Raw genomic sequence first — 25111 nt, 5'->3', positions numbered from 1 at the left:
AGCTGGCTTCACACGGATATCAGCTTGAGTGGCATTCCCATTCTTAATCCATCCATAGGTTTAATATGATGTCAGCCCCCCTCTTGCAGCGATAACAGCTGCAAATCTTCTGGGAAGTCTTTCCACAGGTACGGGATTGGTCACCCTGATGTTGGACGAGAAGGCCTGGCTAATTCATTCCAAAGGTCCATCCATCAACCTAGGCATCATCCATCCATTCATCATCCCATATACCCATCATCCATCCATCCGTTCTGTCAGGACTCTGTGCTGGTGTGCAGTCATGTTGGAACAGGAAGGGGACATCCCCAAACTGTTCCCACAAATTTGGGAGCCTGAAATTGTCCATAAAGTCTTCTTATGCTGAAGCATTGAGAGTTCCTTTCTCTGGAACTGAGAGGCTGAGCCCAGCTACTGCAAAACACCCCCACACCATGGCACAGTGCGGTCAGACAAGTACTGTTGACTATTGAACCCAGACTTCTCCATCAGACTGAGTTTGCTTCTTAAATACCAGGTACATAACTGGCAGGAACCCTAAACCTGACCTCCAACAAGAACACAAAAACTCTGTCCTGCTCAGGGAGGGGTAGCCATCTATGTGTCATGTGATTTCACAGATAACTGTAACTGAGTATCCTCTGCGTAGCAATCAGTATCAGGTTTTCTAGTAATAGTACCAAAGGGAAGCATCTGCATTGTGGATTATACTTTCTGCACAGGCTGGCTCGGTTTTAGAACATTACTTGCTTCAGTATAGAAGTAAAAACTCAGATGTGACTGAAGGAGGGATTTTTGAATCTCCTCTCCATGTGTTTAAGCCACCTGAATGTATGACTGTACGATCACATCACAATGCCCAGTTATTGTGGAAAACTATTATTCATGGACAGGTTGGGAGGACAGTGGTAAGGAAATATTCACCAGAACTCTGTTTGCCTGTCTGGCTTCAGAGCTGAAAGGAAACCTGGGTTTGTTCCTGTTTTCCTCAGAGGACAGTAAGTTGTCCTAACTTTGCTTCTTTTTTGGAAAGTCTTAGACCTTAGAATACCATTTTGTTTCTAGCGTATGACTCATGTGGTTTAAGGCACGTGACTGTGAATTATTGCAGGGATTCATGCATCTCTTTGTTGGGTCTTGTTGAGGTAGCTTCTCTCTCAGCCTTGAGTTTGTGAAGCAGAAAGTCTAAGCTTCCTCTGGTCTTTCAGAGTGAGCAGCTCAGAGGTTCACACAGGTTGTTGGTCATGTGTAACTGCTCGGTGCTGTTATGAAGAATACTTAAGCCACCATGGCTCTGAACACAGCGCATGTAACAACTACCAGTGGGAGGGAAGTGTACAGATCAATGGCGCCCTCTGATGGAGGGAGCTGGGCAGACTGTTTGTCTCTTAGTGCCATCTTGCAGTGAAAATGTTTCAGGCCAATGATTTATTGATGCAAAAAATAACCTGATTTATAAAGTCTGTATCAGAGTAAAACTTTAAGCAGAGATTTGATGAAATATGAGTCATGGCACAGAGAATCCTGACTTTAACTCAAGGAAGAAGGTTTCCACCATGTCAGCGGGATCCACCGCCTTGTTCCAGTTTGATTATTGGTCCTTCTTTATGTCTTTCGTGATCCTCCCTGTCCAGCTAATGGTACCGCAGTTATGGAGCTTTACATGATGAGCTGCTCAGTGAAAGAAGCAAATGCAAAAAGGCCCTCAGATGTGCTGGGATGCCTCAGATTAAGTGTGATTGTCCTGATGTTCCTGTGGGAATTAAGGTCCCGTCAACATTTAAGGTGCTGATGGTAAAGGTGGCTTCTCTCTAGGGTCTGTAACATGCTGATCCATACACTGCTCAAATAGATGCACACAGCACAAATGCCCTGGGTTAACCCTGGGAAGAGTGAGGCGATCACAAAGATGAAAGAAGCACAAATGTTAGTGAGCTTTCCCAGGATTCATTCCCAGCTGGCAGAAAAAGCCTTCTGGATCTGGGATATGGATCGGCTCTGTCATCAAAATGCTCCAGAAAGCTCCGTCTCCTGCTGTGCTCATCATGTATGACCAAATACATCCTTCATCTCGTGGCCTTTGCGCTTTTTTTTTTTTTAGTCCAATTATCTGCCGGCCTTATTCAGGCCAGTCAACGTTCACTCTGTCTCACAGACTCCTTTGTGCAACCCACCTCCTCCCATCATGGCCTCTCCCTGCTCACTCAGGCTCCATTCAAGCCTCCGTCTCTATCTCCACCAGCAGAGTCTAGACTCCAGGGGGTCAAACATGACTCTGTACATCAATAAATCATGTTCACCCTGTGAAACTCCATAATTAACCTCAGTGTGTGAAGAGGACTCTCCATTTACATGCACATACTGGAGTCTATTAGATAGATATGATACAAACCACTGCAGCACAGTACCTGTAACACCTACAGCATGTTCTAATCGCTCTAATAGGATATTATGGTCGACAGTATCGAACGCTGCACTGAGGTCTAGCAGGACAAGCACAGAGATGAGTCCACTGTCAGAGGCCATAAGAAGATCATTTGTAACCTTCACTAAAGCTGTTTCTGTGCTGTGATGAGCTCTGAAACCTGACTGAAACTCTTCAAATAAGCCATTCCTCTGCAGATGATCTGTTAGCTGTTTGACAACTACTCTTTCAAGGATGTTTGATATAAAGGAAGGTTGGAGATTGGCCTATAATTAGCTAAGACTGCTGGGTCTAGAGATGCTTTTTGAGTAAAGGTTTAACTACAGCCAGCTTGAAGGCCTGTGGTACATAGCCGATTATTAGAGATAGGTTGATCATATTTAAGATTGAAGCATTAATTAATGGCAGGACTTCTTTGAGCAGTTTTGTAGGAATGGGGTCTAAAAGACACGTTGATGGTTTGGAGGAAGTAATTATTGAAGTTAACTCAGAAAGATCAATTGGAGAAAAAGAGTCTAACTTAACATCAATGGTACTAAGAGTAGCTGTAGATAATATTACATCTGTGAGACTGTTCAGAAGGCAGCTCATATATATTCATTGCCATGCAGATGCAGTCTTTCGATCCCTGAAGCCTGATATCGAACACTAATTAGTTAAACTGCAGGAATGTCTGTGAATGCTTAGGAATGTTTATTTAAATGCTTTAACTAATTATTTTATTTAACTTAGATTTGTACTTTTTAAGCTCTGTCATTTAATATTTTAAAATTTTTAATTTAAGTTCTTTCTTTTTGTAATTTCTAGCTTACTAAGCTCCACCTCCCGTGGAAACTGTGGTCAAACATGCCAAAACCTCAGTCGGGTCACATGACATCTGAGCTGTCTGTGCTTCCTGAGCTCGCGCACACACACACACACACACACACACACACACACACACACACACACACACACAGTTGAAACAGTGCTGAGCTTCTCATTCTCGCCGTCACCATGCTGCTGATCCTGCTCTGCTTCCACACCTTCACCTGGGGTAAGGAGCCGCCGCCAACCACTAACCACAGATGAAGCAACACCCTGTGTGTGATTTTCTCCTTTAATTATGTAAATCGATTATTTTTGCTCCTGAGTCACACTTTAAAGCTTACTTTCATTTCTTCAGCTGACGGTGACTCATTTAATGGTATAACAGAGTCAGCAGTAGGTTATTCCTGATAGGTCAGTTCAGCGCGTCTAACATGAGAAAATGTCCTTTTTCTGTTTGCTGCGACTGTTTCAGGTTAAAAAGGTGAAACAGTCGCAGCTGCTGGAGGGTTAAAGGTTCGTGTGAAACATGGAAGTGGGCTATAAATGTCCAAAGCTCCTGACATGACAGGATCTGTGAAGCTTTCAAAGAGTTTGTTTCAGGTTATAATCATCACTTCTGTGTTTGTTTAAATCAGCCTGTAAACATGTTTAACCTTCATTATTACTGATGCAATAAATGTTCATTCATCTGTTCACTGTAAAGACTTTTGACTCTGACACTCTCAGTCAATAAATAACTGATCTGTCCAATCAGAAAACAGACATGAAAGTGAATAAATGACAGAAATCCGATTTAATGACGTCACCACAAACATCAGGTTCACATCTGTTTAGTTTTTAAAAACGTGCCGTGTGCAGCAGACAGATGTTATTCCTCGTTTTTGAATCTTTGTCCCTCTGAGCTCAGACGTCATGGGGTCGATGGTTCCTGCTGTCGCGTCTCAGGCGCCGCCGCCTCCACAGAACGTCCAGGTGGAGAAGGGTCAGCTGACGTGGACTCCAGGGGAGCCGGACGTTACCTACACTGTGAATTACCGCAGGTGAGACCTCACAGCCAAGGAAGGTGCTCTGTTTTAAGGTGGAGCTTCCTTTTCCTTTAGTGATAATTAAAATGAATGAAAGAATTTCATCTCATGCTCCAAACTATACTCAAGATATCATTTACTGGATTTAGGTCATCACTTTTACAGAAGACAAAACAACAAACAAATAAACAAACAAACAAACTGGATGGGTTAAATAAAACATTTTAATAAGCTAAAAACTACAGAAAGAAATTAAATAGAAATATTTTTAAAATAAAAGGAGCCCAGAACGTACCATTTGAATAATAATTTGAATTAAATAAACTACAGTAAAGATAAACATAGGTTAAAAAAAGAAAAGAAAAAGAAAGCTAATAACAAGAAATAAAAGTAAAAATGAGAATAAAATCCATGCAAACAGAAAGTGGAAGGCTGACTGTGCCACATAACCACTTCTGTTTTTTGAACAGTTTCAGAGGTTCGTCGGTTTATCGATAAATCAGATCATTGACTGAGAATGAGTCTGCAGCTGTTATTCAATGCGGTTTTATTTATATAGCTTCAAATTAGAACAGGGGGTCCAGAAAAAGTACGATCCTGCCCAGCAGGCAGCTTTGGAAATGTGAAGGAGGGCATACAGCTGTGTTTTTCAGATCATTAAACAAATTTAAATATCAGGCAAAGATAAGACAAAATGCAGTTTCTAAATGAAGGTGTTTATTATTAAGGGAAAAACTCCAAACCTACATGGCCCTGTGTGAAAAAGGGATTGTTCCTAAAACCTAGTAACTGGTTGGGCCACCCTTAGCAGCAACTGCTGCAATCAAGCAGCACTGACCCACTCGTCTTTGGACAGTTGATGTCATTCAGCCACATTGGAGGGTTTTCGAGAATGAACCGCCTTTTTGATGCCACAGCATCTCAGTCAGATTCAGGTTCAGACAAGGCCAGTAACCAGGTCTGATTACTAGCAGACCAGCTACCACAACTTGTACTTTAGCCTGACACATTTCTTTCTTACTATTTAAACCAATACAGTGGAACCCCGACCTAGGAAATTAATCCGTTCCCGAGGGTCTTTCGTAAGTCGAAAACTTTCGTAAGTCAAAGCACCCATTGCACGTTTTGAGTGAGGCGATGCTGAACGATAGGGTATAGGCTAATTGCTAACTAGAACAACAATACGTCATTCAAGTGGAACAGCGAAGCGCAAGTACGGAAGCCAAGGGGTTGTCACATGATTCGGATGGCATTTTGTTACTTGGGCATTTTGCCGTAACACGGGCAGAAATATTGCCGTTCAGTGGCTTCGTAACTTGAATTTTTCGTGAAACGGGGTATTCGTAAGTCAGGGTTCCACTGTATAGTCGTGCTGATAGATTTCTTTCATTAGATACAGCAGCAATTCTTTATCATGTGGAACAATTGAGATGTACTGTTGAAACTGCACTTCACACTGACTGAAAGGGTTGTTTCACTTGTCAGGCCTGCAAGGATCGAAGTGTAAACTGAGTTGGAAATCCCTGGCCTACAGGAAGCACGTTTACTGTATGAATGCAATGCTGTCCAGCCGAGAGATATAATTTCTCCAGTGTGTCCTGGGTCTGCCCCGGAGCCTCCTCCGGTGGGACATGCCCAGAACACTTCACCCAGGAGGCGCCCAGGAGGCATCCTGGTCAGATGCCCGAACCACCTCAACTGGCTCCTTTCGATGTGGAGCAGCAGCGGCTCTACTCTGAGCCCCTCCCGGATGGCCGAACTCCTCACCCTATCTCTAAGGGAGAGGCCAGCCACCCTTCGGAGGAAGCTCATTTCCGCCGCTTGTATCAGCGATCTCGTTCTTTCGGTCACTACCCACAGCTCGTGGCCATAGGTGAGGGTAGGGGCCTAGATCGACCGGTAAATTGAGAACTTCGCTTTTACATTCAGCTCTCCCACAGCACCAATCCGTCTGTCGATCTCCGGCTCCCTTCTCCCATCACTCGTGAACAAGACCCCGAGATACTTAAACTCCTCCACTTGGGGCAGGAACTCATCCCCGACCCGGAGTGGGCACTCCACCCTTTTCCGGCTGAGAACCATGGCCTCAGATTTAAAGGTGCTGATTCTCATTCCCAGCATTTCGCACTCTGCTGCAAACTGTTTCAGTGCGAGCTGGAGGCCCTCACCTGATGAAGCTCCAGAAATATTTGTTCAGTTCTCTTTCAAACCCCAGCAGCTATTGTAACTTTTGAGTGTCCACTAAAACAAAAATAAACTCGTTCTAACATCTCACCTGTTTGTTTTTATTAAGGCATACATGTACATTATTTTTATTAATAGAGATTTCGCTATTGAGGTTAAACATGATATATAAGTCACTTAGATCACTTCACAGAAGGCAACACAACACAACACAACACAGTAACTTAAAGTGGATTTTTTTAAGGTGCAGGAGAGGTATGAGCAAAGGAATGACTTAATAAATCAAAGAATGAACGTATGTTTATTGCACATTGTTATTGTTATTGTTATTCTCCCCACCCTCCCTCTAAAAATAGTCCAGGCAGGTAGCCAATCAGGTCAGCTGTTTGCATTGATTAGGGCTGGTGCCCTGTTGTAAAAGCTGTCCTTGAGTCAGTTTGTCTGGACCCTCAGCAGCCTGACTCTCCTGCCAGACGGCAGCAGCTTAAACACCCGGTGTCCTGGGTGTGTGCAGTCCCGTAGGATGCTGCACACCCTCTTGAGACAGCGAGTGCTGTACAGGTCAGGGAGGAAGTCCAGTGATTTTTTTGGGCCATATTAATGACCCTCTGGAGTGTCTTTCTGTGTGCTATGGTGCAGCTGGAGAACCACACACAGATAGAAAAGTGTGTATAAGAGAGGGCTGAGGACACACCCCTGTGGGACGCCTACGTTCAGAATGAGGGTGGAGGAGGTGTGCTCTCCCATCCTGACGTTATGGGGTCTAACGCTCAGGAAGTCCAATATCCAGCTGCACAGTGAGCTGCTGAGTCCTAAGTTGCTTAGTTTATTAACCAGTTTGTGGGGTTGGACTGTATTGAAGGCGGAGCTGAAGTCCACAAACAGCATTCTCACACAGGTGTCACTACTGTTCAGATGCAGGATGTCAGCACACTTTCAATGGAGCAGCAGTAGAAGCTCCTTCTTCAGGTCCATTTTTCTGAGGATTCTCAGAAAGCGGAGACACTGTTGGGTCTTCTTTACAACGGCCGAGGTGTTTGAGCTCCATTGGAGGTCTGTGTCTATGTGCACACCCAGGAACTTGAAACTGGACACCTTTTCCACGCACTCCCCATTGATGCTGACAGGCTGCAGCTCAGACTTCCTCCTTCTGAAGTTGACTACCAGCTCTGTTGTCTTGGTGGTTTTGAGGTCCAGGTTGTTGTCAGCACACCAATCTGACAGCCTCTGAACCTCAGCTCTGTACGCCGTCTCCCCAGAGATGAGCCCCACCACGGTGGTATCATCTGCAAACTTGATGACTGCGTTGTCTGGGTGGGAACTAACACAGTCATGTGTGTACAGAGTGTACAGTAGGGGACTCAGTACACAGTCTGGTGGAGAGCCGGTGTTAAGGCCCCACTCTAACTCTGTACACGGTCTGACAGGAAGTCTCTGATCCAGCGGGAGGTGGTAGAAGGAAGTCCGATATCCAGCAGTTTTACTGTTAGTCTCGCCGGGAGTATGGTATTAAAACCAGAGCCAAAGTCAACAAAGAGCAGCCTGGTGTCACACCGCTGTTGTTCCAGGTGAGAGATGGTGGTGTGGAGCGTTGTAACAATGGCATCTTCAGTAGATCTGTTAGCTCTGTGTGCAAACTGGAGCAGGTTGAGTGTGGGTGGCAGGCAGGACATGATGTGATGTCGGACCAGTTTCTCGAAGCACTTCGCGCCCTGCCGACTTAAATATTGTACTGGGTCCTGTGGTGGGTTGTTGTTGGGCTGGCAGCGGGAGAGCTGCATCTCTGCGTGTATTGTGAACAGCATCGTGTGTGTGCTAATAAAGCATGCTGCAAAGCATGTTAATGTCACCGGGTCTGCCGTGGTCATTCACGATCTCTAAAGTTAGAAATATCCTGTCTCAGAGTGACGCTGAAAAACTAGTTCATGCATTTATTACTTCCAGGCTGGACGACTGTAATTCATTATTATCAGGAAGTCCTGACAATGACCCTGGCTCTGCTGGAGGTTTCTTCCTGTTAAAGGGGAGTTTTTCCTTCCCACTGTTGCCAAAGCGCAGGGTATTATTGTAGGGTCTTTACTTTACAATATAAAGCGGCTTGAGGCAAATGTTGTTGTCATTTGTTGCTATATAAACAAAATTGAATTGAGTTGAATCGATTCGTTCATGTTAATGGAGAATCCTCTTCACACACTGGGGTGACTGGAGTTCCATGTAGGTCTGTCCCCAGTCAATCTGAGCAATTGGGGTAGAAGAGCCTTATTTAGGTAGATGACCAAGAATGTTGGTCACTCTGATATCGCTCCAGTGTTGCTTTGTGGAGAAAGGACTACAATTTGTGCAGCATCCCACCAATCAGGTCTGCATGGTGGAGTCACTCTTCTGTAAAAGAACCAAAGTTGTCGTAGGATTGTGGAGGGGTGTGGCTTGGGCGCGGCTGCAGGGGAGGCTGAGACACACCGGAACTCCATTAGCTCGTCACGCCTCCCCTGAGTAAAAGAGTGTGCCGGGACCTGAGGTTGTGGTTGTGTGTAAGAAGGAGCACCTGAATAAAGAAAAGTGTGTAAAGAGTGAACTACATGGTCAGGTCCGTCACAGTGGTGCTGAAACCCGGGAGGTGGCATGGCGGAACCTCGACCGGGCCAGCATGGCTGGCCCGAATGGTGGTTGAGCTTGCAGCTACGTGAAGGGAGCAGGTGGTGGTGTTTCGCTGCCAGTTGGAACAGCTGCAGGACCGTTCCGAGCTCCAGATGCAACTGATATTGAGTCTGGAAGCTTGGTTGGTTCTTGTCCGACACCGCCGCCAGCCTGACCGGCGTTCCTCGACCGCATTGGGGAGGGAGACGACCGCCATGGTGTTGCGGATGTCCATGCACGAGAGGGACCTGTTTTGCGAGCCAGCGGTCTGCGTGCTATCTGGACCAGCTCATGCCGAGCCAGAGGTCGCCCAGAACAGGGACCTGCCCAGGCTGAGTTGGAGGTCTGCGCGCCATCTGAACCTGCCACATTCATGTCAGAGGTCACCGTGCCGTCTGGTCCAAGCGGCGTCCTCGGCAGAGGCCAGCACCGTCTGAACCTGGATTGTTTACACCAGAGGTCAGCGCTTGTGGTCCAGCCTGCCGGCGGCCTGCCAAGCTGCATGTGAGACGCGGCTTACCTCCCATGAATAAGAGCGTGCCGGCACCTGAGGCTGTGGTTGTGTGTGGGGCTGCAGCTGGAAAGCTGCGACCGAGTGAGCGAACTATGTGATCTGTCATTCCTGTCGCAAGGATAAAAAATGAATTTTGGAATAAAGCTGTAACATGAAAAATTGTAGAACAAGTGAAGTGTTGTCAAGACCTTTGAGGTGCATTGTGTTCATCCTGCTGTAACCATGTTTCTGTAACACAGAACAAATTAATATATTGATAAATTACTAGCACATGTACCAGCAGCGACTTTACTGCGCTGTTCTTATTATTAAATATGTTGTTGATGTTTGGACAGTAGTCTGCAGTGCTGCAGTTCTCCACCCGCTGCAGGGATTTTATGGAGAGAACGCTGAGCAGATGTTTTCTCTGACTCGTTTCTGTTCATCCTCAGATTTAACTCTGATAAATGGGAAGCTCTTCCAGCCTGCATCCAGACGCCTTTCCATTCCTGCAACATATCAGCGATTGGGCCGCGCGACACTAACGACTCGCCTGAGAACAGCTGCGTGACGCTGCGTGTGCGGGCCGAGAGACGGGGGCTGAGATCTGAGGGTGTTAACGCCTGCAGCAGATACGGTGAGAAACCTCAGATATGTGTCAGCGCTGTCTGTGGGTGAAGCTGTGAGACTCGAGGTGTTAACCATCCTGACCACAGTGTGAACCACGAGCTGCTGCTGCGCTGACGCTCGCTCTGCTCTTCCAGGTGACGTCTGCACGCCTCCGTTAAGCATTTTGACCCGGCCTGGATCACTCACCGTATTCCTTAACGATGACCACGAGCTGGCGAAGGAACACGACAGCAATGCCAAGCACAGGATTTACTTTGGCAGAGAGGGAGAGAGTCCTCTGCAGGTGAGAACACGGAGTGATTCCTCCAGGTGCTTATGCTCACCTGATGTTACAGCACGTGTCACTGCTCAGAATATATCTGATATTTTTATTATTTTTTTAAAGAAAGATGTGCACATGTGTCTGTCAGTGGTCAGTGTGTGCAGGGAGGTCCATGCATATTTGGACAGTTTGCCTCTGCACCACCACAGAGACTAACGGACAGTCTGCACAAACTGTTTCAGAATTACAGCTATTTTTACACAGTTCCCATTTTCAGAGACTCAAAGTGACTGAGAAGCAGTTTCGTGTCCAGATGAATCCTGCGCCTTCATTTTTAGGACTAAACCGAAGCCAGAGAGTCATGGGTCCACCACTTCAGGCTGTTACTGACTGCAAGAGATTTTCAGCCACATTAAAAACTATATATATATATATATATATTTAAAATTCAGTTAGTTTGTCCACTTACTTTTAATTGTTTTGGTTAAATTATTATTTCAGACATCAGCAGCAAAAACTAAACCTGCATGTTTAACAACTGGAATCGCTCAGAGAGTCAACATTTTAAAATTACAACAGGAGCCCAAGCAAAGTAAATATCAAGTAAATATCTTCTAATTTCATATTGTCAGGAGTATGAAGACACCATAGCCTCCATGACCATTGAAGAGCTGGAGGAGGGGCAGCGGTACTGTGTTCAGGTGGCCTATACGGTCCACGGGGACCTCGTGGAACCACGCAGCTGCATCCAGTGTGAGGTCATCCCTGCATCAGGTAAGCTGCTCTTCTTGGTGTAACGTTCCTTTAACGCGCTCCGACTCCAACCAGAGACACAGATGTAAACGACTCTGCTGCTTTTGAATCAGCTGAAGGTTTTAAAGCTGCAGCAGTAAAATCACTGCGTCTGTTTTCTCAGAACACGTGAACAGGACGCCGATGATCGTGGGGCTGCTCGTCGGCATCGTGGTCCTCGCCATTCTTGCATTGGGATACCTTGGGTTTTTCCAAACTGAGAAAATCAAACGCTGCCTACACTTACCATGATATGCCTCACCGGTAAGAGGCAACACTGCTGCACACACTCACCACACAGACACCAGTGGGTGCTGTATCCACTCCGAGCGTGTCAGCGGGGCACGTAAAAGAGCTGATTCGACAGTTTGAAAGCATTCTGCTCACGATTACTCAGTGTGTAAGACTGATGTGATTCTTCTTGGTGACTGGTGAGTCAATGAAATGTCCAATGGTGTTAAACACTGGAGAGTACCAGAGTTTACTCGAGAAAGAAAAGTCATTTTCTGTGGTAGAAAAACTTGTTTGACCTTGAATTTCCTGTTACAACCAGCTCTGGTTGTCACGCCAGTTTGCTCGGCTTTTGGTTTGTCTTCCTATCAGACAGCGAGTCTCACATCTTTGTGTTTACCAACAAACACGTGACATTTAACATTTAACCAACAGAACGTGAGCGGCTGAAATCTCCCAGAGTGACACTTAGACATAAGATCGGTGTTTCACTCACACTGAAACTGACACAGAGTGAAGTGAAACACACAAACAGAACCATATTTACAACACTAGTTAACTTCTGGTAAATCGGCTCCAGTCATCACTCTTGCCTCCTGGGAACTCTCTCTGTCACTTCCTCTTTGTCTTCTAACTGACACCCAACCTGTGGGCCACTGACAACATTCAGCATCAACTATTTGATTTCAAACTTCAAACTCATGATCCCGTCTGACCCTCTCTTCACCTCCACTGTTCACAAACACAAACGATTGCCCATCCTCCATCGGTCTTCCTGTTGACACCACGGCACAACAGTTTGAATCCACCTCCAATGATCCTGCTCTTACTTCCCCTCTATCTGTACAACTCATAGTCCCTACATGCTTTAACTTCCTGCTCTCATGTCCACACTTCTGTCTTTCCTTCTCTCTCACTGCCTGCTAACATGCCTTCCCCCAAATCCACAAAACCCCACAACAAAGAAAAACAAAGAAAGGAAAACACTGAGCCACAAACTCTGTCAATTCTAAAAGTGTGGAAAAGTTAATAACAGGCTAAAATTCTGACATGAAACTAAAACAGAGAGCATACTGAACCGGGAACCTTTCAGCATCCTCTGGGTTCAAAGGCACTATCAAGCTGAGCTAACCAGCAGTGCAGCACCAACATCACAGCTAAAAACACTCTGATTGGTTCTCTGCTTCTCAGTTTGACATTCACAAGATATTGTGTTTCACTAAGTAGTTTATGTGTTCCTCCTTAAAGAAGGAGCAGTTTTTACAAGCTGACCATTAAAAGTTTTAAAGCCCATGAGTTTGTCAGCGCTGAAGATGGTCAAGAGGAAAAGAAAACTAGAAAACCTGGGATCACGCCTCAGATATGGAACAATTCAAAATTGGGAACCGAAAGAAGGTAAGGTGCTTTAACACTGGGAAATAAGACAAGAAACACACAAATGACTCAACAAAAAAACAATCACAGCTAAAAGTGAAAATGAGTAAAAAAAGGTAAAAACCTAAACAAAATAAATTAACATCACATTAAATATTGTTTTATGTAAATGGCTGTGATAGACACACAGTGTTCAGCTCAGTTATTTATGACAACAGCGCTCGTCTCAAGGCTCTTATATTGTAAGACTAAGGCTATGTTACACGTACATGGGTATTTTTGAAAACTGAGATTTTCCGTTTTCGTTTTAAAAAATAATCCCGTCCACACGTAAACGCAGAAATGAAGGAAAACGCTGCTAGGAACATGCCAAAGCAACAGGTGGCGATATATTCCTAACCGTGTAGAAATGTTGGCCAATCAGAAGTCTAGAAGCCTCGGTGGGAAATAGTAAACAAGGATGGGGCATAGAAGCGAGTCGTATGTGTGGAGGGACAGTAACTGTGTGTGTATATGTCAGCATTTAAACACTGCAGAGAGGACAATTAACAGTAACAGTATTGTAGAAATTCATTTCACCGAAACAATAACGTGGCGCACAGTGTGACGTCAAAAAAGGCGCACACCTTTGACGCTGCGTTTTCTCCGTTTTTCTCCACACGTAAATGCAAAACCGGAGTTTTCGAAAATATCCACCCTGGCCGGAGTTTTTAAAAATCTCCGTTTTCAGTGACCAAAAACGCAGTTTACGTGTGGACGAAAGGTGCAAACGCATAGAAAAATCTGCGTTTTCAAAAATACCCGGGTACGTGTGGACGTAGCCTAAGACATAAGAGGAGGGAGACGTGAGCATCCTCCGCCTGTGAAACTGTTTTGGGGGATGTGTCCTTGTTGAACCTGTTGTTAGTTTCATTAACACCAAAGCAGCTGAACCTGATTAACACCTCTGATACTGAACTAATCAGATCAATATCCCAAAGTTTCACTGACTTGATGTTGAACTGCTCCTCTATTTTGTAACATCTTCTGAGCAGCGTACACCAGACACACTAAAGGCTGCTGGTCACATTAACACTATAAACTGATGTTTTCTGCTTGTGTGATTACAGATGCAGTGAGAGTCGTGTTTCCCAGGCTGCTAATGGTGACATCCAGAAGCCTTCAGCAGGCAGCAGGTAGAGGACGTTCAAGAAGTTGTGCTGCTGTCCAAGACGACGTCTTACTTCTTAAACCTAAACACACAAACTTCTCAAAACAGAGTCTGATGGAGGACTTTGTTATGGCAGAGCTTGTGTGTTTCCTACAAACTGGACTATCAGATGAAGCGTGACATCCAGAGATGTTAAACAGAGTTTTCAGATTATTTTCGTGGGCTGCTGGGATGTATGCGTTTGGACCGTGATGAGGGGAAAACAAGATTTCTGAAGTAACGTAATAGGATAGGTTAAAAAAGCTGATATCAGAGTCTGCTCGACTGCAGGAGGAGGACGTCTCCTGAGAAGCAGTTCAGAGGATTCTGACTATCCTGGTAAGACAGCTGACAAAGCAGGAGATGGGACCTGGAGTAGCAGCTGTTTATGTACCTAATCTATGTTTACGTCACCGAGTTTTTGTTATATAGCTTCAAAACATGAATTCTAGACAAACAGATATGGATTTTGAGGTTTATTGCTAACACTGATGTCTGAATGCCTTCAAATATGTTGTCAAAGTTGAAATGCTTGAGATTAATAAAACATGTTTGGCCACAGTTTATGGACATTAACTTATATCAGTAATGTTTAACTTTTTTATTAGAGGATATCATCAGTTCTGCTTTACTGGAGACGAGTGTAAGCATTTACAATATGATCTAATATCAGCCTTCACTGATGGCTCTCTGACAGCTACAGCAGAGTCACTCTTTACAAAATGCAATGCAAATATGACAATGACCGTGGAATGCATATGCGGCAAGATACGCCGATCCTGCGGCTCCACCAGGCCAGGGTGAGGTGTGAGCAGAAGGTGTTGGCATCACAGCGCGCAGGAAACATGCCTGGTGAGACAAAGGAGGAACCAGACCCGGAGTCACCCCACAGTGTCCGGAGCCTCCAGGTGATGCATGCCCTCGAAGCTCACAGGTCATCAGAACATCGTCGGGTGAAGTGGCCTCAAGCTAGCAAGGAGAAGGCGTGACTCCAGTTCGATGAAGACGTTGATACCATCTTGCAAGCAACTGCCAAAGGACAAGTTGAACAACGCCTAAAGACAATGACCACAATGATAGTCAACCTACCTGTAGAGAGGTTTGGACAAGAGGAGAAGCGGACAGCGAAGCCTCTCTACACCTTGAACAACGAAGCCAACAAGATAGATCAGCTAAGGCAAGACCTGAAGAGCCTAAGGCAGCAGTTCAAGGTGGCGAGTGAAAAGGAGAGGGTGGCCAGCAAGTTGCCTACCCATCGAAGTGGGGTGTCGAGGATTCGCGGGTCAGTCCCTTTGCAGGGCATACAAAATGCTAGAAGCAGCGTCGAGGTGGCTGTGGATCAAAAGAGGAGAGGCATGGCATGTAGGGTAGCGCTACCTGGATACAAGCTGGGGCTTGACCAACCCTGGCTGGGTCGCCTGGGAGAGGGGGTCTGATTGTTGAAAACCCCCAATGACCCCAGGTTACATCACTGATGATGTGTCCAGGGGCTCCAGAGGGTGTATCATCAACTACATACACACACTTTCACTGCTTTTACTCTTTCACATTTAAATACAATTAGCCAGCTGGCATGTTTACACTACTGTGTGTATAAAACATTTTTGTACAAACAATACTTTAACAAACTTGAATAATATCAGCCATTAAAAATGGATAAGAATGAAAAAAGTGTCACTGCGTCTGTTAGCTGCTGTTAGCCAGAGCAAGTAAAATCTCCAGAGTTGTGTTATCGCTGTAGTGCAGCTGTTTCTACTGTACCATCGCGCTCTCCTTTTGTGCAATACAAATAAAAGTAATGTCCATATTCAAGCTGTAGTGTCCAAACCAGTGTCCATTTTAGTGCAAACAGGAAGTGCAGTGGGATCTCTGTTAAATACAAAAACACGTTTAATTGTAAATCGTTGGCTAGTCTTGGTGCTGTGAGAGTGTCACCTCCTATAGTTTCTTGGGTTTTGAGTGTTTCTTAATAGTTTCGTTATATTTGTGGCTAATCTTGTCGTTTTTTAAGCACCACAGACCGTAAATAGTTTTTCCTGTGTTTGTCATGATGGGGGGGACCATAGCTGGACTGGCCATGTTTTGTTGTTGTTGTCTTTTTTTCCGTAACCGTGTAAACAGTGAAAGGTGGCAGATTGGACAGATGCTGGCAGACGTGTAAAAATAACTCAATTGTTTGGTAGTGGCTACGGTGGAGCTTTCACAGATTCAGTAAAATTAGCAAGTGGTGGAGGCCAGCAGGTGGATGGGGGAAAGGGGAGGCGGAGGAGGAGAGACCCAAGGCGGCCGCCGGTCCGACTGTCAGGTGAACTGAACTTCAGGTAAGACGTTATGACCTGCAGTCCATCTGGGTCAGATATAAACCAAGTTTAGGTGGAGTTTATTTTCGTTATGCTGACTTTTTCGTACTGTGTACTAGCTAGCATGACGGAGTTTCTATACAGTTGGGTGGGTGCTATGTTACTGGTGAACTTTATTTTTATTATTTTATTCGTTAGTAGAGTAACCTTCCCCTAAAAAGCGGAATCCTCTGGTATTCAGAGTTAATATTACGCGTTTCGTATTGAGCTGAAAATAAACGTGATTTGTCCCGGACTTCAGCTACAATAAAAAAAAAGAAAGACACAAAGCTGGATTTATTCTGCGTCTTTACGCTGCAGCTGCCTTTTCTTCTCTCATTCTCTCCCCTCCCTCTCCTGTTGCTACTTCAATCATGAAACTGAAATAAATCTTGTTCGCAAGATTCAGATAATTATTTAATAAAAGCTAGATATTTTAAATAAGAAAGAAAAGTATTTCTTTGTGCCCCCCTCTCCCTGTTAATGCCCTCCCTGCCCCCCTGGCAACACTTTGCTAGACCCGCCCCTGCACAGTTACCAGCTGTCAGCTACTTAGAAAAGGATCCTGGTGTTATTTGTCTCTCAGAAACAGTTCATAACTTCAACTCATTCCTGTCACCTAAAAGGTAAACCTGTTTCTCCATCACCTGTTCAGCTCTGATGATTCAGTAAGGACATCTCCTGGTTTCATCTTCATGTTTCCCTCTCACCACATATCCAACCGACATCATGACCAGCAGCTTTACAGCTGTGGCTCCAGCAAACATCAGCTGATACTAGAAATTAATATTAAATAAATTCTAACAACAGCTGATCAAGCTTAAACGTGCTGCTGTTGTTTACCGCGACATCCGCTGGTTTCCTCTTTCTGGCGCAAAGTGGGCGATAAACAAACAAGAGAGATGATCAGCTGATCATTGATCAGTTTCATGATTGAAGTAGAAACAGGAGAGAGAGGGGAGAGAATGAGAGAAGAAGAGGCAGCTGTGCAGCAAAGACAGAATAACTCCAGCTTTGTGTCTTTTTTCATTATAGCTAAAGTCCGGGACAAACTGCGTCTCTTCTCAGCTCAATACCAAACGTGTAATATTTTCTCTGAATGAGGGACCATTCCATTTTTTTAAGGAGCGGTTGGCAACTCTACTAACTAACCTTGTGAATAAAATAAAGTTCACTATCAGTAACATCATAGCACCCGAACAGCTGTATAGAAACTCCATCATGCTAGCTCACGCAGTACGAGTTATTGTAACTGACTGTAAAAAGTCAGCACAACGAAAATAAACTCCACCTAAACTTGGTTTATATCTGACCCAGACAGACTGCAGCTCATAACTTCTTACCTGAAGTTCAGTTCACCTGACACTCGGACCGGCGGCCGCCTCGGGTCTCTGCTCCTCCTGCCTCCCCTTCCCTCATCCACCTGTTGCCTCTGTGGAAGCTCCGCCACAGCCACCACCAAACAACTTTTATTTATTTTTACAAATCGGCCAGCATCTGGCTAATCCACCACCTCTCATTGTTCATGCCGTTACAAAAAAAATTATAATAAGTCATCAGCCCACCGTGCAAATGTCCGATGGCCAGTCCAGCTATGTTAACTTGTTAATCTTTCCCCGAAAAAATGTTTTCTGCGGTGCCGTCTTTCGTGCTTGGCTCTCCTGCATCCATGATGCTCATGGTGCAGAAGCCGGTGCTGCATTCACTTACCCTCGGATATCTGAGCTTCACTGTGAAACCATAATCGTACATTTGATATTTCATTAAATTTTATTGTTTTAACTTCGGGGTGGCACCTGGGGTGGCCAGTCTGGTTGGGGGGGTGGCCTGTGCCCCCCCAGGCCACCCCGCTGGACACGCCACTGACCTCAGTGCCACAGTATCTGGCTTTTTCACTGTTCGGGCTGGAACATGTTACTGTGAAGGCTCTGCTCACCAGACTCGTTACTGTAATAGGTCAAAAGAAACTAAGTTAAGCAGGTGGTGGGGGGATTCATGCAGGAACTGACTACCTCCATCTTCATGCCCATGCTGTCTGCTAGATGATGCACCCCACTAGCAACCCTCAGTAAAGTTCAATCAACAGCCACAGTTATTAACGGTAGCGCTCCTCTAATGATCTACGGCACGTGGAACTTTGCTAGGATTCACATCAGTGGCCGGAGAAGGCCATGGAAAAAGACTCCCTCGAAGCTTTCTGGCCAGCTTTCAGGGAACTCAGGAGGGTAAAGCGGTGCTTTCCCTCACTGTGTGTAGTACAGGTGAAGCACTGCTGGTTTCAACTGAGGATATTGTTGGGTGGTGGAAGAAATTCTTCGAGGACCGCCTTAAGTCCAGTGACACGTCTTCTGTAGAGGAAGCAGAGTCTCTGGACTCGTCCATCACTGGGGGCGAAGTCACTGAGGCAGTTAAAAAACTCCTTGGGAGTTGGGAAGAGTTCCTGCCTTAAATGGAGGAATTTAAGTGTCTCCGGATCTTCAGGAGTGAGGGGAGAGGGGAGCAGGAGATCGACTGCTGCTGCAGCTGCAGTGATGTGGATACCAGTCTGTCGTGGTGAAGAGAGAGCTGAGTCTAAAACCAAAGCTCTCAATTTACCGGTCGATCTACTTCTCTACCCTCACCTATGGCGACGAGCTGTGGTAGTGACTGAAAGAACGAGATCATGGATGCAAGCGGCGGAAATGAGCTTCCTCCGAAGGGTGGTTGGCCTCTCCCTTAGAGAGGGGGTGAGGAGTTTGGCCAGGGAGGGAGGGGCTCAGAGTAGAGCCGCTGGTCTTCCACATGAAAAGGAGCCAGTTGAGGTGGTTTGGGATCTGACAAGGATGCCTCCTGGATGTGGTGTTCTGGGCATGTCCCACATGCTGGAAGAGAAGGCCATGGAGAGGGAGGTCTGAGCTTCTCTGCTTAGGCTGCTGCCCCTGCGACCCGGCTTAGGATAACTGGAAGAACACAGATGGATGGATGACCTGAAAAGTAGGCGCCAGGGATCTGTTCATTTTTAAAGACTAGAATACTCAATAAGAACCTCCTCAAAACTGACTTTAATGGCAGATACAATATTTTATTTAAGCAAAGAGCTCAAACAGTTAATAATAATAATAATAATAATAATGGATTGCATTTATACAGCGCTTTTCGGGGCCCTCAAAGCGCTTTACAATACCACTATTCATTCACTCTCACATTCACACACTGGTGAAGGCTACAGTTGTAGCCACAGCTGCCCTGGGGCAGGCTGACAGAGACAATCATAATCAGAAATCAGTCAGATCGTTTTACAATTTAAAATAAAAAAAGTAAAACTAAAAAATTAAAGTAATGTAATCTAAACTGTTGCTAAATATCTACTGCCAGCTTTGATGAGTTTTTAGTCAGGAGAGAGAGAACACCTCAGCTGTAGATGAGTTCTGGCCTTAGCCACGCTGGACGAAATCCTTTCTGAGGAGAAACAAAAGTTGTCAAATCTTCCTCTAAGATCCTGTCCAAAAGAAGGAGTGAATCCACTTTGTGATCCACAGTGAAAACAAGGTGAACATTTCTATTTCTCCTTCTCTGCTCCACTTTCATCACATTGTGTTTGTTAGGAATTATCTCTCACTTGGGTGGCTGTAGCTCAGGTGGCAGAGCAGGTCAGCCAGGAGGTCGGTGGTTCGATCCCAGGCTGCCTCCTGCATGCCAAATATCCTTGGGCAAGATACCAACCCCATGTTTGCCTACTGGTGGTGGTCAGAGGGCCCGGTGGCGCCTGTGTCCGGCAGCCTCGCCTCTGTCAGTGCGCCCCAGGGCAGCTGTGGCTACAATGTAGCTTGCTATCGCCAGTGTGTGAATGTGTGTGTGAATGGGTGAATGACTGAATGTAGTGTAAAGTGCTTTGGGGTCCTTAATGACTAGAAAAGCGCTATACAAATGCAGGCCATTTACTTACTCAGAGAGTTAACTTCAGCTCATAATTTCTGGTGATTAAACTACACTAACTAATGGCTTTCATAAGCTTTATGATGATCATCCATCCATCATCCATCCATCATCCATCCATCCATCATCCATCCATCCATCATCCATCTATCATCCATCTGTCCCTCCCTCCCTTCATCCATCCATCCATCCATCATCCATCTATCCCTCCCTCCCTTCATCCATCCATCCATCCATCATCCATCTATCCCTCCCTCCCTTCATCCATCATCCATCCATCATCCATCTATCCCTCCCTCCCTTCATCCATCCATCCATCCATCATCCATCTATCCCTCCCTCCCTTCATCCATCATCCATCCATCATCCATCCATCCATCCATCATCCATCCATCCATCCCTCCCTCCCTTCATCCATCATCCATCCAGCCATCCCTCCCTCCCTTCATCCATCATCCATCCATCATCCATCCATCCATCATCCATCCATCATCCATCCATCCATCATCCATCTATCCCTCCCTCCCTTCATCCATCCATCCATCCATCATCCATCTATCCCTCCCTCCCTTCATCCATCCATCCATCCATCATCCATCTATCCCTCCCTCCCTTCATCCATCATCCATCCATCATCCATCCATCCATCCATCATCCATCCATCCATCCCTCCCTCCCTTCATCCATCATCCATCCAGCCATCCCTCCCTCCCTTCATCCATCATCCATCCATCATCCATCCATCCATCATCCATCCATCATCCATCCATCCATCATCCATCCATCCATCATCCATCCATCATCCATCCATCCATCTATCCCTCCCTCCCTTCATCCATCATCCATCCATCCATCAATCCATCCATCATTCATCCATCCATCCCTCCCTCCCTTCATCCATCATCCATCCAGCCATCCCTCCCTCCCTTCATCCATCATCCATCCATCATCCATCCATCCATCATCCATCCATCATCCATCCATCCATCATCCATCCATCCATCATCCATCCATCATCCATCCATCCATCATCCATCCATCCATCATCCATCCATCATCCATCATCCATCTATCCCTCCCTCCCTTCATCCATCATCCATCCATCCATCAATCCATCCATCATTCATCCATCCATCCCTCCCTCCCTTCATCCATCCATCATCCATCCATCCATCCATCCCTCCCTCCCATCATCCATCATCCATCCATCCATCCATCCATCCATCCCTCCCTCCCATCATCCATCATCCATCCATCCATCATCCATCCATCCCTCCCTCCCTTCATCCATCCATCATCCATCCATCCATCCCTCCCTCCATCCCTCCCTCCCTTCATCCATCCATCATCCATCCATCCATCCATCATCCATCCATCCTTTTCCTCTAATCCATTTACAGAGTAGCTGCAGGTGCACATTAGAAGAAAACTTAGGAAAATAATACTAAAATACATGATTATTGTTACTCTTACTAGAGTAATTTTTAGAAATCCTCTGATAAGCGTCCTCTAAAAGGGTTTAAAGTCGCCCATTGTTTTCTGTCTTCTTGCTGCAGCAGATGGACACTAGCAGAACAGTCTGTGTTCAGTACACATAGAAGGCCACTAGATGGCAGAATAGACAGACACGGGGATGATAGGAGGGGAGGAAGAGGAGGTATGAGGCAGCTCTGCAGGAGAGATGAGGAAGATAGCTCAGTCAATGATCAGTTTATTATCAGGTCAACAGGTTAATTCATGGATGTAAACAGGAAGTGATGTCAGTGTCCTCGCCTCTGGCCCTCGAAACTTCAAAGAAAATTTCCAAACCAAGAAGAACACGAGTACAGACATTCACCAGACTGCTGCACATTAGTGATGATGAGCTCTGATTTGGATTAAAAAAGCAGATAGAAGAAGACTTTTATTCATGAAGAAATCAGAAGAAATCAGTTGCAGCTGAGGACAGCACTCCCACCTTCACAGGAAGGGTAAGAGACCAACAGAGACACAGACAGAGTCATACAGAGACAGTTTAGTGCTTATCAGTGTGATGATAGATGTGACTGAACCTGAGCAAACTAAGATCTGCTGTTTTTCTGCTGGAAAATAAATCATGTAGTAAAAAATGACAACTGAGTGAAAGACTAAAACTAAATGAAACCTTTAATTTTGGGGACAGACAGGTCCTCTACCATCCACCAGGAGGAGCTGCAGCATCTATTGCTGTCGTGTTCCGGGTGGGGGACAGAACTACTTCACTATGCAGTCCTGTCGGCGGCTCAGACTGATGTTTCCATCGGTCTCTGAGTCAAACCGAGCTCCTACACTCACTCGCTCATTCACTGGGCCTCATTTACTAATGTGTATGTGCCCAGAAATAGTCTCACTCTGCACAAAGAGAAAGAGTGCAAGTAAAATTATGCAAACTGTGTGAAATGTGCACACTGATTAGTTTTGCTCTCATAGTTATGGATCTGCTAGTACATAGGTGTCAAACTCTGGCCCGCGGGCCAAATTTGGCCTGTAGCCTAATTACATTACGCAAAGCCATACAAAATTACTATTAGAGCTGGCCTACTGGTATTATACGGTTCATGTACTGCTAATACTACAATTCCCAGAATGCTCTGTTGGTGTTTTGGCGCGTCAGTCACGACAGGACCCATTAGCACCCTCTCCTCTGTTGACCATAGTCATAGCAACCATGCAAATACTGCCATGCTCCCTATCCCAAAATGGCAAAAAGAAAGGCAGAAAACAGGAGCTTTCTGGACAGGTGGGAGAATATGATGAAAATTTGATAAATGATAAAATGATAAAATTTAATTCAGAAGGCTGCGAATACAATTTTTATTTAAGAAATGAATTCCACTGATGTGTTTTTTAATTGGAATTTCGATTTTGCATGTGTGCAATATTAAGTTATATATACGTTTATATAAGTTATATATTGTTTAGTATTAAGCTTTGCTTGTTCCATATTCAGTTTTTCAGCAAAACTTGTTTGAGTCCATAAGAAAAGATTCCTTATTATATTTGGAGGAAGATTGTTTTTCAATGAATATTAATGTTAGCCCGCGACTTTGATCCAGTTTTGAATTTTGGCCCACTGTGTATTTCAGTTTGACACCCCTGTGCTAGTAGATCATAATCCAGGCTTGTGTAGTCTGCACATCCAGTGGTATCCAATGGCGCTGGTGTCCTCCTCAACTTTGCGTTTTTCTTATGTTTGCTGTGTTATTTCTTAGTTTCTTTGCAACCTGTAATACTCTCATCACCTATGTGAGACAAACTCTCCTGGACATTCGTCAGAATTCGCAATCTGGACCTTCATGAATTGACTTTTTTCTTAACAGTGGTGACTCACCTTGGCTACCTGAGAAGAAGGCTGAGAAACCAATAACATTGCACCCTGCTTCCCAGCATTCTTCTAACAAACGTCCAGTCTCTGGAAAACAAGCTGGATGAAGCTCACCCGAAACCTTGGCTGATTGTGACCTACACCCGTTTTCACACCTTGGGTTGTGTGATTAGGTAGAGGATCATTAGGGGTCCATTGTCCCTCCTGGGGGGACGGTCCCACAGGGCTTAAATATGGGAGTGAGAGACAGAGAGAGGCGTTGAAAGGCTGCTCCAACAGAACTTATTGTTTCGGAGGAAAACAGGAACACAGTGTACAGTCGAGTCTTAATAGCTTACTTACAACTGGGCTCGTCAGGCTGCAGTGGTTATTATTATATTTACATGCTTCCAGCTCCTGTTTCTGCTCGATGACAGCTCGTACTTTTCCTTTTTCTCCCTCCTCGCTCACAGACACATAACAGGTATGACAGTCCATTCTCCCTGCAGCACGGACTACACTGCCCATCAGGCTCCATGCTTTAGGGCGATGCCTGTAATTCTGCCTGTTGCCTCTGCCTGACTCTCCAACACTGTCCATGCTGTACACCATGCAACGAGCAACAAAATGTCAAAGTGCATAAATCATGTGAAAGAGGTAGGCGTCTTGTTTACATCAGACTTCTTTTCGCATCTGAGGTTTTCTTCCATGGAAACAAGGAAGTGGTGAAGCTGTGTTCAGGTTCCCTGAAACAGTGTTAATACCTGTGTCCTTTTATATTTATGTATATATTTATATGTTTAATTCTACACTTAATTTTATACAACTGCTTTGATGTCTGTTTGTTGCTATGACAACTCAGTTTCTCTCTGGGATTCATGTCTCTGATTCTGATTCTGAACATAACAGGTGATCAAACTGAGTTCATTCATTAGACAGATGTTGAAATAAAGTTTGTATTCCTGTGCTTTAACATTGTTTTATTACATATAAAGCACATATGTAGATTCAGTTTCTTTTGCACACAAAGGGTAGAAATGTAACCAAACAACTACCGTTTATGTTTAGGAGGTGGAGGAGTACAAATACCTGGGTCAATAACAAACTGGACTGGTCCACAAACACAAATGCACTCTACAAAAAGGGTCTAAGTCATCTCCACCTGCTACGGCTGCTGAGATCCTTTGGCGTGAACAGGACACTCCTGAGGACATTTTATGACACTGTGGTGGCGTCTACTATTTTCTATGCTGTGGTCTGCTGGAGTGGCAGAGAGGGACGGGGGGAAACTCAACAAATTGGTCAGGAGGGCCAGCTCTGTCCTGGACTGTCCGCTGAAGTCCATCGAGCAGGTTGTGGAGGAGAGGATGTTGTCTAAGCTAACAACAAGGGCGATCGTGGCTCAAAGAGTTGGCAGTTTGTATTGTAACCGGAAGGTTGTCGGTTCGAGCCCCAGCTTGGACAGTCTCAGTCGTTGTGTCCT

The 25111-nt window shown here is 45.2% G+C and overlaps 1 protein-coding gene across 3 annotated transcripts; it reads left to right on the top strand.

Moving 5' to 3' along the window:
- The first annotated feature begins 3362 nt into the window (after positions 1–3362).
- Positions 3363–14613, top strand: LOC146370147 (uncharacterized). 3 transcript variants are annotated; one of them, XR_014802883.1, is made up of 7 exons: positions 3363–3461; positions 4143–4275; positions 10027–10211; positions 10339–10487; positions 11099–11240; positions 11383–12884; positions 13973–14613. XR_014802883.1 is itself a non-coding variant. In XM_084954479.1 (7 exons), the coding sequence occupies exons 1-6, from the start codon at positions 3422–3424 to the stop codon at positions 11508–11510; spliced, it is 777 nt and encodes a 258-aa protein (XP_084810605.1). In that variant the 5' UTR covers positions 3363–3421; the 3' UTR covers positions 11511–11522; positions 13973–14613. The 3 variants fall into 3 exon arrangements, 2 of the variants coding, with proteins under 2 accessions (XP_084810605.1, XP_084810604.1); XM_084954479.1 differs by having other exon boundaries at positions 11383–11522; XM_084954478.1 differs by having other exon boundaries at positions 11383–14613.
- Positions 14614–25111: the final 10498 nt, after the last annotated feature.

The sequence above is a fragment of the Perissodus microlepis genome, chromosome 16 (assembly GCF_051167445.1).
Source record: "Perissodus microlepis isolate ML-2025 ecotype Zambia chromosome 16, ASM5116744v1, whole genome shotgun sequence".
NCBI lineage: Eukaryota > Metazoa > Chordata > Actinopteri > Cichliformes > Cichlidae > Perissodus > Perissodus microlepis.
Note: the sequence above shows the minus strand (reverse complement) of the source record. Positions and strands in the feature narration are given on the sequence as shown.